The sequence below is a fragment of the Taudactylus pleione genome, unplaced genomic scaffold (assembly GCF_031769625.1).
Source record: "Taudactylus pleione unplaced genomic scaffold, aTauple2 ptg000399l, whole genome shotgun sequence".
Lineage (NCBI taxonomy): Eukaryota > Metazoa > Chordata > Amphibia > Anura > Myobatrachidae > Taudactylus > Taudactylus pleione.
Window position 1 is genome coordinate 4,565,064 of NW_028284801.1, and position 17,477 is coordinate 4,582,540.

At 44.7% G+C, this 17,477-nt stretch overlaps 1 protein-coding gene across 7 annotated transcripts in view; it reads left to right on the plus strand.

The window, feature by feature from the left end:
• PTPRS (protein tyrosine phosphatase receptor type S) overlaps positions 1-17,477 on the plus strand; it is a 458,571-nt gene that overhangs the window by 253,020 nt on the left and 188,074 nt on the right. For 5 of the 7 annotated variants that reach the window (XM_088446483.1, XM_088446485.1, XM_088446484.1 and 2 more), the window contains one exon: positions 14,362-14,479. The exons of the other annotated variants lie outside the window; for them this stretch is intronic. In XM_088446483.1, the coding sequence (XP_088302609.1) occupies positions 14,362-14,479 (118 nt within the window). The remainder of the gene's footprint in view (positions 1-14,361; positions 14,480-17,477) is intronic. 7 annotated transcript variants of the gene reach the window in all.

Consider the following 17,477-nt stretch of genomic DNA (forward strand, 5'->3'; position numbering starts at 1 on the left):
TAAATGCATGCCAGGAGAGCGCGCCTTCCCTGTCTCACAGCCGGCGCCTCCCCCGCTGCACACAGCCCTCTCTGCATGCTGCCGACTGGTCCTGTGGCAGCGCTCCTCCCCCAGGCCAGCCTCCTCTCTGCTCCTCGGCGGCCATCTTCTCCAGAACGCATGGTGAACGCTGCTGGAAGCGCTGGACGGAAGCATCGTGGTCTGGGTCCCCCCGCATACCTCTCCTCCGCTGTGGCTCAGGTCTGTGTATGCAGCGCTGTGTCCTACCAGGCCCTGTGTCTGTGTAGTTGAGTAATCAGCGCTGTTAGTGCAGGAATTGTTATTTCTTTGCATTGTATGTGACTGTGCTAGCGCTGCTGCCTGTAACTTTTCTTCTCTAAACTGTCAGCTTTATTACTGTCCCTGTTCTTCTGCTAAAGCCCTTGCGGTGCGGTGCTGCAGGGTGGTCTCTCGCCTATTTAATACTTAATTGGTGAGAGAGGTCACATACGTGGTGCCATCATGTCTGAAAGTGATTTTCCCCTCCGGCTACAGTGTACCACGTGTAAAGTACCGTTAGCGGAGGGGGAGGGTAGCGCGGAGGGCCTTTGCCGGCAGTGTTTGTCCATGGCGCGGCCTATTACGGTTACAGCACCGGTACAGGAGCCGCCCTGGGCTTGTTTCGCTCAGGCGTTAACAGCTTTAGTGGGCCAGTTAGCTCCGCAGCCCGCGTTTACCCCGAGGGGTTTGTCCCAGCAGTCTGTGGTGTCGTCACCCATGCAGGGGTTCCCACGACAATTGGTGGTACCCCACAGTCTCCCTATTTCCCCGCTCCCGGGTTCTCAGGAGCCAGCGTGGGTTAACTCCCTGACGAGTTCTGTACAGCACTTGTCGGATGTGTTGCAAGGGGAGTCTGTGATGCGGCCTCATAAAAGGCCGGTGGCGTCTCTGTCCGCTCCTTATGAGGATGACGAAGGGACGTCTGATGATGGGGAGATTCTGGATCCTTACGATCAGGAACCTCTCCATACTAAGGACGCTGATGCTAAGTCCAAAGTATATATTCCTGGACTTATTCTGGCGGTCCGCACAGCCTTGGTGATTGAGGACGAAGTTCCCCCAGCGGCTAAATCTAAGTATGCCTTTTTCAAAGATGTGAAGGGCGATGCCACAGTCTTTCCTCTTTCGGGTCAGTTGGTGGACCATTTAGAGGAGGCGTGGAAACAACCTGGCAAAAGATACCAGCCGCAGAGACGCCTGGCGGTGGCTTATCCGTTCGCGGATAATTATTTTGCTAAGTGGGAATCCCCTCCACAGGTGGATTCTCACGTGACCCGTCTTGTCCGTAGTGCCACATTGCCGATGCCATCCATGTCCTCCCTTAAGGATGCTACGGACCGCAAGGTAGAAATCTGCCTGAAGTCCGCTTATTCCCTTGCAGGGGGGGCAGCACGGCCGGCTATGGCCATTTGCTGGGTTGCCAGACCGATGGAGCGCTGGGCGGATTCATTAGAGGCTTCTTTTGAATCCGACTGTCCGGCCGAACAGGCGGAGTTGATTGGCAATCTCCGTGATTCGGCCACCTACATCAACGAGGCGGCTCTAGACATTAGTACTCTGGTGTCTAGAATTTCTTCAGCAGCGGTAGCTGCTCGTCGCACCTTGTGGCTGCGATCCTGGAAGGCGGACGCAGATTCCAAGAAAGGTCTGGAAGCGTTGCCGTTTACCGGAGAAGTTCTCTTCGGTCCGGATCTGGATAAGATTGTGGCCACGCTGGCGGCAGCCAAATCTGCTTGTCTCCCGTCGGCCGCTGCTCCTTCTGGTTCGGGACCATCGTCCTTTCGGTCATCTAGGGCCCAGGGCAGGCCCAAACCACAGTCGTTTCCTCGACAGGCTGGCCCTAAGAAATCGGTCAAGCCCTGGAAGCAGGCATGGAGTACCAGACGTCCGGCCCCCAAGCCAGATGACAAGCCTGCGGCCTGACGGTCCGGGCCTCCCTTTGGGGGATCCCAGGGTGGGAGGCCGCCTGCTACAGTTCGCCCAGTGTTGGTCGACCACTACGACAGACACTTGGGTTCTGGAGGTGGTTTCCCACGGATACGCCCTCTCCTTCCGGCACAGACCCCCGGCTCGCTTCTTCACCACAGGTCTCCCATCAGACCGGAACAAGGCTACGGAGCTGCGGAAGGTATTGCACACTATGCTCCAGGCTGGAGTTATAGTGGCTGTTCCATTCTCCCAGAGGGGCCAGGGTTTCTATTCAAATCTATTTTTGGTACAGAAACCCAATGGGTCATATCGTCCGATTCTCAACCTCAAAGCACTCAACAAGTCTTTGCGGGTCCCGAAGTTTCGGATGGAGACCCTACGGTCCATCATTCTGGCGCTGGAACCTGGGGACTACTTGGTGTCATTGGACATACAGGACGCTTACCTGCATGTCCCTATTCTTTGGCGCCATCAACAGTTCCTCAGGTTTGCAATCCGCAGCGACCACTTCCAGTTTCGGGCGTTACCTTTTGGCCTGGCAACAGCACCACGTGTTTTCACCAAGGTGATGGCGGTCATGGCGGCTTCTCTGCGGCTGCAGGGAGTCCGCATGTTGCCGTATTTGGACGACCTGTTATTGGTGGCAGGATCTCCAGAGCTCCTGTTACGCCACTTGGACCTGACCATTGCACTGCTGCAACGGCACGGCTGGCTAATCAACTGGCAGAAGTCCACTCTAATCCCGTCTCGGAGGATTCTGCATCTTGGAGCCTTATTGGACTCGGGACAGCAAAGGATCTTCGTGACGGAGGACAAGATCTCTGCTTTACAGTCAAGGGTGCGCAGTTGCCTGCACAGCCGCCGGGTGTCCTTACACTCGGCGATGAGGTTACTGGGCTACATGGTGTCGGTGTTCGACATGGTGGAATACGCCCAGTTTCACTCCAGACCTCTGCAGCACCTGATCCTGTCCAAGTGGAATGGGCTGACTCAGTCTTTGAAGTCCCAGACGATTGTGCTCACCCAGGAGGTTCGCCTGTCCCTTGCGTGGTGGTTACAGACGACCCACCTCAACAAGGGACGTCCATTCTGGGTTCCAAATTGGGTCCTGTTGACAACGGACGCCAGTCTTCGGGGCTGGGGAGCAGTTTCGGGTCCACACTTGTTCCAGGGCAGGTGGACGCCGACAGAAGCGGAGCTTCCAATAAATATCTTGGAACTCCGTGCGGTCTTCAATGCTCTCCAGCAGGCACAGCGGTTTCTCCAGGGTCGCCCGGTGCAGGTCCAGTCGGACAACGCTACCACCGTGGCCTACATAAACAGGCAAGGAGGAACTCGCAGTCGGGCGGCTCTCGTAGAGGTCTCTCGGATCCTGGTTTGGGCGGAGCGCAATCTTCCGGCCATATCAGCGGTCTTCATCCCGGGAGTGCTAAATTGGGAGGCGGACTTTCTAAGTCGCCAGGACGTTCATCCGGGGGAATGGTCCCTGCACCCGGACGTTTTTCAACTACTGGTGGACAGGTGGGGTCTTCCAGAAATCGACCTCATGGCGTCCCGGCACAACAACAAGTTGCCGGTGTACGGGTCTCGCACAAGAGACGAAGGGGCGTCTCTGGTGGATGCTCTGTCCGTCCGGTGGACGTTCCGGTTCGCATACCTGTTCCCTCCGGTCTCCCTTCTTCCACGGGTAATCCGGAAATTCAAACAGGAAGGAGGGACGCTCCTGTTGATAGCTCCCGCGTGGCCCAGACGGCACTGGTTCTCAGACCTTCAGGGTCTGTCCGTGGACAGTCCTCTGCGGTTGCCGCTACGACCGGACCTTCTGTCTCAGGGTCCTTGCCTTCACCCGGACCTGACTCGGCTGTCTTTGACGGCGTGGCTGTTGAGACGGCCATGCTGAGGTCCCGGGGGTTTTCCAGCTCTGTGGTGCGTACCATGTTACGAGCTCGGAAACCGTCTTCCGCGAGGATATACCATCGCGTGTGGCATACGTTCTTCCAGTGGTGTCGACCGAGAGGTTATGCACCGCGGGAGTTTCGTCTGTCTCGGATTCTCGCCTTCCTGCAAGCGGGACTAGATCATGGGCTTCGCCTTGCTTCTTTGAAGGTACAGGTTTCGGCCCTATCTGTCTGGTTTCACCGTAGGATTGCTACAATCCCGGATGTGTGCACCTTTATGCAGGGTGTTCTCCGCATTCAGCCGCCCTTTGTTCCTCCTGTGGCGCCTTGGGATTTGGCTGTGGTCCTGAGGGCTCTCCAAGGACCGCTGTTTGAACCACTGGGCTCAGTGGATCTTAAATGGCTGACAGCTAAGACTGTTTTCCTTCTGGCCATTGCTTCGGCCAGACGTGTTTCTGAGTTAGGGGCTCTTTCTTGTAGACCCCCTTTCTTGGTTTTTTATGGGAACAGGGCAGTGCTCCGCACTCGGCCCGAGTTTCTTCCCAAAGTTGTTTCCCAGTTTCATGTTAACGAGGAAATCGTTGTTCCGGCCTTTATCTCACCGGGTCTTTCCGTGGGTGAGGCCTCTTTGGATGTTGTGCGGGCCTTAAGGACTTATGTTGACCGCACTTCTTCGTTTAGGAAGTCGGACGCTTTGTTTGTCCTCTATGGCTTCCGTAAAAAGGGTTGGCCTGCTTCAAAGCAAACTTTGGCAGCCTGGATCCGTATGGCTATTTCTGAAGCTTATCTTCATGAAGGCCTACCGGTCCCTCCTTCTCTGAAGGCTCATTCCACTAGGTCTGTGGGTCCTTCGTGGGCAGCTCGACGTGGTGCCTCGGCAGTTCAGATCTGCAAGGCTGCTACGTGGTCTTCTGTCCATACCTTCGTGAGGTATTACAGGTTTGACACCTTCGCCTCTCAGGATGCTTCCTTCGGGCGGCGGATTCTCCTTTCTGCACAGGAGCGTCCCCACCCTTAAAGGATACTGCTTTGGGACATCCCCAAGGTATCCTGTGGATACCCTATGGACCCTGAAGTAGAAAATATGAGATATGGTAAGAACTTACCCTTGTTATCTCTATTTCTACGAAGTCCATAGGGTTCCACAGGACTCCCGCCCTGTCGCACCTGTGCTGCAGATGGGCTTTGCTCTGGTCACCGGTTTTCCGTCTCCCTCTGGTGAGAATGTGATTCTTGTATGTGTCCAGATCTTTGTTCTCTCTCTTCCTTCTCCTCCTCCGGCCTATGGCTTGGTAACTAACTGAGGTGCCTTGGCCCGGGGGCGGGGTATAGGAGGGGGACCTAGTGCATCCTGGGAGGCTGAAAGCTTAACTCTTTGGTGCCCTGCGACTGACGTCACACCTATACCCCAAGGTATCCTGTGGAACCCTATGGACTTCGTAGAAATAGAGATAACAAGGGTAAGTTCTTACCATATCTCATATTTTATTACCTTAATAAAGGTCCACTTCCCACCAGTGCAGCAGCTTTATTTATTACCTTAATAAAGGTCCACTTCCCACCAGTGCAGCAGCTTTATTTATTACCTTGATAAAGGTCTGATTCCCACCAGTGCAGCAGCTTTATTTATTACCTTGATAAAGGTCCGATTCCCACCAGTGCAGCAGCTTTATTTATTACCTTAATAAAGGTCCACTTCCCACCAGTGCAGCAGCTTTATTTATTACCTTAATAAAGGTCCACTTCCCACCAGTGCAGCAGCTTTATTTATTACCTTAATAAAGGTCCACTTCCCACCAGTGCAGCAGCTTTATTTATTACCTTAATAAAGGTCAGATTCCCACCAGTGCAGCAGCTTTATTTATTACCTTGATAAAGGTCCGATTCCCACCAGTGCAGCAGCTTTATTTATTACCTTAATAAAGGTCCGATTCCCACCAGTGCAGCAGCTTTATTTATTACCTTAATAAAGGTCCGATTCCCACCAGTGCAGCAGCTTTATTTATTACATTAATAAAGGTCTGATTCCCACCAGTGCAGCAGCTTTATTTATTACCTTAATAAAGGTCCGATTCCCACCAGTGCAGCAGCTTTATTTATTACATTAATAAAGGTCCACTTCCCACCAGTGCAGCAGCTTTATTTATTACCTTAATAAAGGTCCGATTCCCACCAGTGCAGCAGCTTTATTTATTACCTTAATAAAGGTCCACTTCCCACCAGTGCAGCAGCTTTATTTATTACCTTAATAAAGGTCCGATTCCCACCAGTGCAGCAGCTTTATTTATTACATTAATAAAGGTCTGATTCCCACCAGTGCAGCAGCTTTATTTATTACCTTAATAAAGGTCCGATTCCCACCAGTGCAGCAGCTTTATTTATTACCTTAATAAAGGTCCGATTCCCACCAGTGCAGCAGCTTTATTTATTACATTAATAAAGGTCCACTTCCCACCAGTGCAGCAGCTTTATTTATTACCTTAATAAAGGTCCGATTCCCACCAGTGCAGCAGCTTTATTTATTACCTTAATAAAGGTCCACTTCCCACCAGTGCAGCAGCTTTATTTATTACCTTGATAAAGGTCTGATTCCCACCAGTGCAGCAGCTTTATTTATTACCTTAATAAAGGTCCACTTCCCACCAGTGCAGCAGCTTTATTTATTACCTTAATAAAGGTCCACTTCCCACCAGTGCAGCAGCTTTATTTATTACCTTAATAAAGGTCCGATTCCCACCAGTGCAGCAGCTTTATTTATTACCTTGATAAAGGTCCGATTCCCACCAGTGCAGCAGCTTTATTTATTACCTTAATAAAGGTCCGATTCCCACCAGTGCAGCAGCTTTATTTATTACATTAATAAAGGTCCACTTCCCACCAGTGCAGCAGCTTTATTTATTACCTTAATAAAGGTCCGATTCCCACCAGTGCAGCAGCTTTATTTATTACCTTAATAAAGGTCCACTTCCCACCAGTGCAGCAGCTTTATTTATTACCTTAATAAAGGTCCACTTCCCACCAGTGCAGCAGCTTTATTTATTACCTTAATAAAGGTCCGATTCCCACCAGTGCAGCAGCTTTATTTATTACCTTGATAAAGGTCCGATTCCCACCAGTGCAGCAGCTTTATTTATTACCTTGATAAAGGTCCGATTCCCACCAGTGCAGCAGCTTTATTTATTAGCTTAATAAAGGTCCGATTCCCACCAGTGCAGCAGCTTTATTTATTACCTTAATAAAGGTCCGATTCCCACCAGTGCAGCAGCTTTATTTATTACATTAATAAAGGTCTGATTCCCACCAGTGCAGCAGCTTTATTTATTACCTTAATAAAGGTCCGATTCCCACCAGTGCAGCAGCTTTATTTATTACCTTGATAAAGGTCCGATTCCGACCAGTGCAGCAGCTTTATTTATTACCTTGATAAAGGTCCGATTCCGACCAGTGCAGCAGCTTTATTTATTACCTTGATAAAGGTCCACTTCCCACCAGTGCAGCAGCTTTATTTATTACCTTAATAAAGGTCCACTTCCCACCAGTGCAGCAGCTTTATTTATTACCTTAATAAAGGTCCGATTCCCACCAGTGCAGCAGCTTTATTTATTACCTTGATAAAGGTCCGATTCCCACCAGTGCAGCAGCTTTATTTATTACCTTGATAAAGGTCCGATTCCCACCAGTGCAGCAGCTTTATTTATTAGCTTAATAAAGGTCCGATTCCCACCAGTGCAGCAGCTTTATTTATTACCTTAATAAAGGTCCGATTCCCACCAGTGCAGCAGCTTTATTTATTACATTAATAAAGGTCTGATTCCCACCAGTGCAGCAGCTTTATTTATTACCTTAATAAAGGTCCGATTCCCACCAGTGCAGCAGCTTTATTTATTACCTTAATAAAGGTCCACTTCCCACCAGTGCAGCAGCTTTATTTATTACCTTAATAAAGGTCCGATTCCCACCAGTGCAGCAGCTTTATTTATTACATTAATAAAGGTCTGATTCCCACCAGTGCAGCAGCTTTATTTATTACCTTAATAAAGGTCCGATTCCCACCAGTGCAGCAGCTTTATTTATTACCTTGATAAAGGTCCGATTCCGACCAGTGCAGCAGCTTTATTTTTTATAATGCAGTAATGGAGTGTAATTTATTTTACCTTTTTATACGCTACATCTGAAAATGTTATGATGTAGTTACTGCTCCTTTAGTCAGTAAGCCTTACATTGAGGCATTGCTGGTTTATATTTAGTATACCATCAGTGTTATTTTTAAATTGTGTGTTTTTCCATTTGTGTAAAGTGGTTTAATCACAAGTCAAATGTCTTCAAGAACAACTGCAGTAATACATGCAGATTGTAGATTAATAAAAAATCTCCTCAGGTAGGTATGATGAATATTATTATTTTAATCAGTGCTATCTGTGTTTGGCTTACAGCCCATGCATTTAATACCGTACACCAAGCCATACCATGGAGGAATATCTTGGTAAATCAATGATTAAATTCCATGGTTTAATTAAATGGCAAAACATAAACTCTTGAATCAGTCTTAAATAGCAAGAATAAAACGTACTCACTATGTATAAAAAGCTCTTCCATAATAAGAGCCCTGAGAAATGAATTACTGTCCATACAAGTAAAGTTGCTTACAATCACTGTAGGAAGAACTAAAAAAAAAAAAAGATATCCCACATTGTAATTAGGGATGTGCAGGCTCGGATAGGTTCGAGTTTGCACGCCGAGTTCGGATTTTTCCCTCTAAAAAAACGGAACTCAGAAAGAGGCTAAACGTCATCTTGCATGGACAAACATCATCATTCCTGTCCAGGAATGATGATATTTGTCCATGCAAGATGACGTTTAGCCTCTTTCTGAGTCCAGGAATGATGATGTTTGTCCATGCAAGATGACGTTTAGCCTCTTTCTGAGTTCCGTTTTTTTAGAGGGAAAAATCCGAACACGGCGTGCAAACTCGAACCTATCCAAGCCTGCACATCCCTAATTGTAATAGCTATTGTACTACATATAAAGAACTGTCTCTCTCTTATGGATACCATGTTTCCCATATCTGTACAGTTGGGTCCACATACATCTAGCCTCCTGACACGTTAAGCAGCCTTTCTAGTCGCGCCATGCCGTGGCATGACTCAGTAGCGCTGAGCGTCTTTTCGTGCGTTTTATTATCTTCAAATGCGTCTTATTCGCGCAAAAATGCAAATAGATAGCACAAGCAGCTTCTGCTGATTAAAAGGATATGCAGTATGCGTATGTTCTCTGTGCTACTGCGGGTGTATCTGCATGCTAAACGTTATGTTACAGTGTTACAGCCGCTGACACTAACGTAGTGTGTCACATACAGATACACCCGCAGTAGCACAGAGAACATAGGCATACTGCATATCCTTTTAATCAGCAGAAGCTGCTTGTGCTATCTATTTGCATCGTTGCATAGGCATAAGCATCCTTGTAATCAGCAGAAGCTGCTTGTGCTATCTATTTGCATGGTTGCATAGGCATAAGCATCCTTGTAATCAGCAGAAAGTGCTTGTGCTATCTATTTGCATGGTTGCATAGGCATAAGCATCCTTGTAATCAGCAGAAGCTGCTTGTGCTATCTATTTGCATGGTTGCATAGGCATAAGCATCCTTGTAATCAGCAGAAAGTGCTTGTGCTATCTATTTGCATGGTTGCATAGGCATAAGCATCCTTGTAATCAGCAGAAAGTGCTTGTGCTATCTATTTGCATCGTTGTGCAAATAAGATGCATTTGAAGGTAAAAAGACGCACGGAAAGATGCTTGGAGCTACAGAGTCACACTGAGCTCGCGCGTTGTGTGGTACAACTTATAGTGCACAGAGGATAGATGTATGTGGGCACATCTGTAACTGTGAAGGACCACATCTTTCGGAAAGATAACATATGCTTCACTCCTGTGTGCACTCTGCAGTAATGTTAGCATTATTTTTAAGCAAAACAATGTCAGGCTGTGAGTTCTCTGTGAATAGCCATTGCAAGATGTCCTGCATTAAAGCAGGCTCATTTTTACAACCCTCTACTCATTTTTACAACCCTCTACTGAGGATTTTCGGAAGAGGGAATTACTGATGGAAACTTTTTGCTTTCTCCACAATTATCATAATTTGTTTATTTGTATGGCGTGTGGTGCCACAAACTCTGCAGAGTTATGAGTGATATATAACATGCAGCAACACTTAAAGAGTGACCGAGTACAGATGAGTCTGGCATAGTAGGGGGGAGATAGAGGGCAGAACGGGCCTTGCTTGTATTAGTGTCCTCATCTTCAGGGGTGCCTTCACATGCCAGATTCCAGAGCAAACACATTCATATCTGAGGAATAAATCAATCCTAATTTTGAATATGTTTGATTGTTGGAAATGTTGCAGATTTCATTCACATTAAATTACACAATGATCACATGGTATAGTGTTACTTATCTTTCTAGCTGCTACCGGTGATTTGTTTGTTTTTAGGATACATAATGCCATAGTGTTGGCCAATGTGTCTGGAATTTATATTCAAACCTGTGTTTTCAAACAATGTTAAAAGTTTAGACCGTGAAGGAAAAGCTTTGTACGGTATGTAGGGAGCTAATGCGAAGGTTTTAATTACAGTGGGCCTGATTCTGAGTTGCATGCAAATTGGCTGTAAGTGCGGGCGGTCTCAGCAGCCATATTTACTACTATATGCTAATTTAAGCCTCCATGCAGCTTCATGTGGAAAGTGTCACCGCCCACGGTTTTCCTGGCCGCAGCTGTCATCCTTAGTATTGGCACTTGCCTCATGCCGACTTCAAGAGATCCCTTCCCTTTACGTGAGCCTCAGAATAGCGCAGAACACTCCCACCAGACGGAGCGACTGCAATTGTTGCCATTAAGAAACGCCATTATCGCGGACGGCGTCATCTGGCCAAGATGTGATGCACAAAAATGCATATGCAAAAGTAAATTCACTTTTGCATATGCGTAGTTTGCTTAGACTTTCTGTTTGCAGCCCTATACGGAGTTGTGTGTGACTCAGGATCAGGCCCAATGTGTGCAGTGGTAAACTCAGAATAAGTACATTTGGTACAAACTAAAATAATAATAATAAAATAGCTTTAATTAATTATCACATAAATTATAAGTGGTGTTCCTATTCAAAAAGCTTTTTGTTTGATTTTGAGCTCTTATTACATAATAAAGGATTTCAGGGTACTCCACACTGGCAGACACATCTTGCCCTAAAATAGTGTCTGCCAGGGTCTTGCAAATACTCACTGGAAGGATTGATTAGTGCTGTATTGCTACCTGGTGTTTAAAGTCTTACAATTCGGTAAAAATATAGATAACCATTTTTCTCGGACTTCTGAATCCATAGGGAATGGAACATTGCCAAAAATAGACGTAACTGGGCATTGTTTGTGCAGATTGGACACATATCCAAAAAATTAAGTTGTACTTAGCTTAACATAAGTAGCCTAGTCCAACTCCTTCTACTCACAGATGATGCTGTTTTCTCCGTGACATTACGGCGATGTTGGGTTCATATAACAATTGCACGTTGTGGCATGACTGTTTAGAAATATCAGCATTTACTACTAGTAAATAGTTTTGTGATTTGTGTTCTTCTGGTCGTCTGTACTAACAATGACAGATTAAATCGGCCAATTGTTTGTGTACTATAAATGTAGAAGATGCTTGGCGTTTGCATGCACTAAACTAACGGGAATGCCGACAATGTGGTGACAATTATTGGAGCTGACTTAACCATGTTTGCCAGCTACCCGCTGTTGTCACTCTCCATTTGCACTATATTGTCGCTTAAAAGCTCTTTGAAATTAGCAAGATTATGTAATGGGCCCTCATAGATTTTGAGGCTCATGTAGAGTGAGTACTACATGATTTGGCATAGCCTCCTATATCTTAAGGAAATTTACACTGAGCATGATAAGAATAATGGGCCATTTACTTATTTATGTGATTCTGCCACATCCAGATACTTGCAGGCAAAGTACAGTAATGGCGTGTTCACACAATTTACAACACTTGCAGATTGGAAAAAAAGACATGTGACACTATAACGTATTTTGCATGCACGCATCCTATTCACATCACTTTGCAAATAAGACGCATTTCAAGGTAAAATGTCGCATATAAAGACGCTTGGCACTATGCGTTATGTTTAACGTGATATGTCACACACGGAGGTAAGATGTATGTGGACACATCTGTTGTCTTAAAATAACGTATTATTTGCCTGAGGTCAGGTTCTAATGCAAATAGCGGACAACTGTCCCCGCAGTAGCGAATTGCTTTTGATTGCCGGTTTGAAAACGTTCAGCTCACAATGATTGAATGGTGCTTTTTCATCACTCATGTATAGATTATGCTTAAATGATAGTGTTTAGGCAAATATTGTCTTTTTTTTTTCCCTTTTTGCTTACGCAAGTTCGGATTTTGTTTCTGCTGTTAGAGAGGATTTTGCAGCTAATTGATGCCTAATAAATTAGACGTGTGCGCCATTGCTGCTGAACAGAATGCATCTTGAGCGCTGCATGTGGGTGTAAATACATTATTTTTTCAACACTTTCAATAGTAAATTCTGCTACTTTTGCTGCCAACTCTGCATCAGTCCCATTCGCTCTGATACCAAAAAAATAAGTAACAATCTGTTTCTATACATTGGTATATAAAATATGCGCTACAGATATGTCCTCAATACGCCATGCTGCGCGAGTCGCCTGATGCCAATGAGCTGCACTGAGCTCAAATGTGCATTTTACTCGCAATGCGATACGACAAAACGCTTCACGAGAATGCACTGATTAATTTGATATGTGACACTTGTATATCTGTGTGTGACTTAGCCTAAATCCGCACAAGGAACTTGGCATGGAAAAAAGCTGCGACCGCTGCATCGTAGCATTCCACATTCAGACTCCATCCCATACAGTTATACAAGTACAAGTGTCACATATCAAATTAATCAATGCAATCTCATGAAGTTTATTTTTTTTCTTTACATTGTGTTGTGATTAAGACACACATTCGAGCAAAATAGACGCTTGGCGCTAGCCAAGTTGTATGAGAGCAGGGCTCTTTGGCGCGACTGCGGCAATAGAGTATGAGGGCACATCTATACAAGGTCTGGATGAAAAGTAATGAGACTGATTTTTTTTTTTTAATTCTGAATCAGGATCTGACCATTTTTCTTTTCAGTGTCCTTTACATTCAATACATTTTTTGCAGCGTTTCAACAACGATTCAAAGACGTGCAGGAGACTGTTTTGTGACATCACTTTTAGTGTTGCAGCTGTTATTATCACTTCATCATCTGTTGAGAACTGTTGTTATTTCAGGGTTGGGAATGCCCAGAAATCACAGGGCGCTAAGTCTGGGCTATATGGAGGGTCTTCCAGTGCTGTCCCATTAATGTCAGTCAGTGCTGCCAATGCAACAGCAGCAACACGTGGTCGGGAAATGTCTTGGCGCAATAACCACTATTTCTTCAGCAAATGTGGTCTTTTCTTCCTCATGGCTCCACGCAAATGGGTTTTCAGGACATTTGCATAGTAATCACCATTAATTGTCTGTACACAGGGAACCCAGTGCTGTAAGATCATACCATGCGCATCAAAGAACAGCAGAAGCATGACTTTACACACCGAAGGAATCACACAGAAGTTTTTTGGGTGGAGGCAAATTTGTGTTTTTCTATACACTGGACTGTTGTTTGGATTCTGCATCATAATGATGATTCCGCGATTCGTCACACTTCTCAGCCAGTGTGAGGAAATCGGGTATCCTCTCTGACATTGGAACGGTGTTCTTGCACGATTCCACTCACTGTCGCATCTGCTCTCCTGTGAGAATTCTGGGTACCCACCTGGCACACACACGATGCATTTTTAGTTCCTTTGTCACAGTATGCTGAACACATGCGAATGAGATGCCAAATGAAGCCGAAAGTTTGCGTAACATTAACCTTCTGTCATTTTGCAACATCTCCGCAGCTTTGGCAATGTTGACACCTGTAACCGAGGTGGATGGTCTCCCAGAATGCGCTTTGTTAGTCACTCGCGTATTACACTCTTTGAAGTGCTTCCACCACAGCTAATTGTTTCTCCCTCGTATGGTTGCTGTAACATTTCATGAGTTTAATTTCCGCTTTTTCCAAGCTTAACACAAAATTCAATCACACATCTCTGACGTAATCTCAGACATGTCTTTCGTCTCATTACTTTTCAATCAGCCCTCTTACCTTATTTTTATTTATTTTTCTCATTGCTGTAAAGGTCCCTTAGAGGCCAGATTTACTGGTTGGGCCAACATAATCATACCATCAACAATGGCGTCATTTTTATATCCTATTCTATAATAGTGAGCCCCATGTCTGCAGAAATTCTATAAATAACGGTGGATGGGCAGCTTTATAACTGTAGATTTAATGTACAATATCTGCAGATAGGTGAAGATTTCCTCTCTTTTAAATTGACAGGAAATGGTTATAGATGGACTTCAACCTGAAACCTCTTATTCCATCACAGTTGCTGCATACACTATGAAAGGGGATGGAGCACGTTGTAAACCAAAGCTTGTGACTACAAAGAGTGCAGGTGAGCCCTTGTTTAAAAGAAACTAAGTAACACTGAGGTGTCCATAAACAGGGTGATGCAGCCATTTGGCACAGCCTCAGAGAGGCCAAATCTCTGTCAGGATTGGCCATACATGTACATGGTTAAATCTGAAATATCTCCATTATCGGACAACATTATTGCGGTTGGGTTATGACCAGGTTCAGATGCAGGCACTGAATTTTTCTTTCGAGATGAGTCAATGTGACACATTTTAAAATAAAACAAAGTAATAATAAATTTATTTATATAGTGCTTTTCTCCACTTACCACTCAAAACAGTTTAAGTTTTCAAAATATAAACACATTATAAAAATAAACCTATGCAAAATAGACCAGAATGCAGAAAAGAGAGCTAGGTATTGGGTATTATGAAAGTATAGATGCATTAATGAAATGTTTAAGGAAACGTAGTAATCTTCAGTATGTTAAGATTTCTAGGGGTAAATTTACTAAAGTGAGAGTTTTTAGAAGTGAGTTTTAGAAGAGATGTTGCCCATAGCAACCAATCAGATTCTAGCTATTATATACTAGCAGGTGCTAGCTAATAAGTAGAATCGGATAGATTGCTATGGGCAACATCTCTCTTCTAAAACTCACTTCTAAAAACTCTCACTTTAGTAAATGTACCCCCTAGACAGAAGGACTCTCATGCTGCCCATCCACTAGAAGACAGGCAAAAGAGTGCACGATTATAGACATTGTAATTGTGCAGTTGTTTGTCTGTTTATTATGTGATGTGCCTACATTGAACGAGCAGTTGTTCAGTGTAGGAACATCAATCATCTGCTAACATGCTGTCGTCAGGTTGACCAGCTTGTTTGCACGATGATAGATGGTCTAAAACGACCAGCGGGCACACGCATCACTGGTCGTTTTAGACATTTTAGTGAAAGATCTTCAAACAATTAATGAACGATAACGATATCGTTATTGTTAAATCGCTCAATTTAATCGCCTAGTGGATGGGCATCTTCAGACTGTGTGAGACAGCAATTTTTATTTATTTATTTTTTTAAAGTTTTCCTCGTGTTTTTCAAAGTGATCTTTTCTCTGAGTCCAGAGTGTTTTAAATCAATATTTGCTCGGAGAAGGAGGAGATGACACTGCCTATGTATGTTGCCTAGCAGTTTGCTATGCTACAGTGCAGTCTCACCCCTGCATTAATGGATGGGAAATAATATTAAAGTGACATTTCCAATAAATAATTATCCATGCCACTGTGACAAGAGCCTATTGGTTTAATTTACAAATATATTGGTCCCCATTTTTCTACTTGTTGCGGCTCTGTTTTTGCACTGCAAAAGATTCCCCAGCTCTCACTTCTTCACATTTAAAATGGTATTTCTAAAAGATGTTCTGTAGAAAATGTAATTCTTAGTAAAGCCGAGCAAATCCCTGTAATCTGTGATATTTCATTTTTCCGTCACTGCATATGAGACTTTACAGCACACAACAAATATATAATAAACCAAAATATGCAAATAAACAATGAACAACTAATTTGCGTTAATAAATATAATAAAAGAGAATGCAAAACTTACAGATTCTACAATATTTAAAAAGAACATTATATAGTGCGAGATGTAATAGGGTGTGAGCTTTGAAAAAGTGCGAGTATAGAGCTATATTCGCACATTTTCAGAACTCTCCCTATGTAATAGGGTGTGAGAACATGCAAACTCACATTTTTCTCACACCTCTACAACTAGCAATGGCAAAACACGTATTCAGATGTTTTGCCATTCTGAGCATGGTATTCGGGCAATGTAATAGAGTGCGAGTGTTTCACTCGCACACTATTACTGTCTGAAACCTCGTAACAAAAACAGACCTGCTTCAGGATAGCGAGTCTAGCCAGAATAGGTCTGAGTAACACAAAGATGCACAGATCCATGAAAACCGTTCATCTTTCTGTGTGTAGAAATTTTTTTTTTAAAAAGAAATGACGTGCATTCCCTCCTGGTTCTTAGAATGCAGGGTAAAAAAATGCGTAGAGGACCCTTTAGTTTAAGAACCAGCACTGGCTATGCTGAGCCTGTCCTGGTTCTTAAAATACAGGGGAAAAAATGCGTAGAGGACCCCTGTACTTAAAGAACCAGCACAGGGGTCAGCTGAGCCAGTCCTAGTTGTGGAAATATAGGGGACAAAGTAGGGGTTCCCTGTATTTTCTAATAACCAGCACCAGACTCTTTCTAGCAGGGGAGTAATGCCACAGCCAGGGGAACCCTTTCACCGGGTCCCCTGGCCAAAGTTTTACCCCTGACCACTAATCAGCCCAGGCCCGGGGATCCCTGGGGAGGTGAGGTCCCCCTCTCCAGGGCACCTCAGGCCAGTGTTGATAGCCCAGGGCTATCCCCGACGCCCCTGGCCAATGTGTTTTGTAAAAAATAGATTTATTAATATTGAAAACGGAAGATTTCTGAAGGTAGCCCTAGTACCTATAGCCCCTACCAGGATGCTGCCTGTGAGGAAAAAATAGGGGCTCACCTTCCATAGATAGCCATGTCAAGAAGAAAAAACCTCTGTCGCTTCCTATAGTGCCTATATATAATAGAAATATAGTAACACTATGTAAATCAGTAGTAATAGATAAATGAATTTAATGTTCTAAGCAGTAAGAATTTACAATAGGTTATAAAAGATAATAAAAATGGCTAATACCGGTATATACATAAAACATACATACAACATAAAACAAAAAAAAGTGCAATCTCTTGATCAATCCGTATGGAGGGGGAGGCAGACACACTGCTGAGCGTTTTACTCTGTCTCTCCTAAAAGCTGAATATGGTGATAAATATGTCCAGCTTGTGGGGTAATGGGACTTCAGTGTATCCTGTCCACAAGTTTATGTAGTACAATGTAAGCCAGTGGTCGAAATATAGATCGTATGATCAAGTCTCACCGTTTGTATGATGGATCCTGAGGAAGCCTATTTAGTAGATGAAACGCGTTGATAGTGAGAGGGCACCGTTGG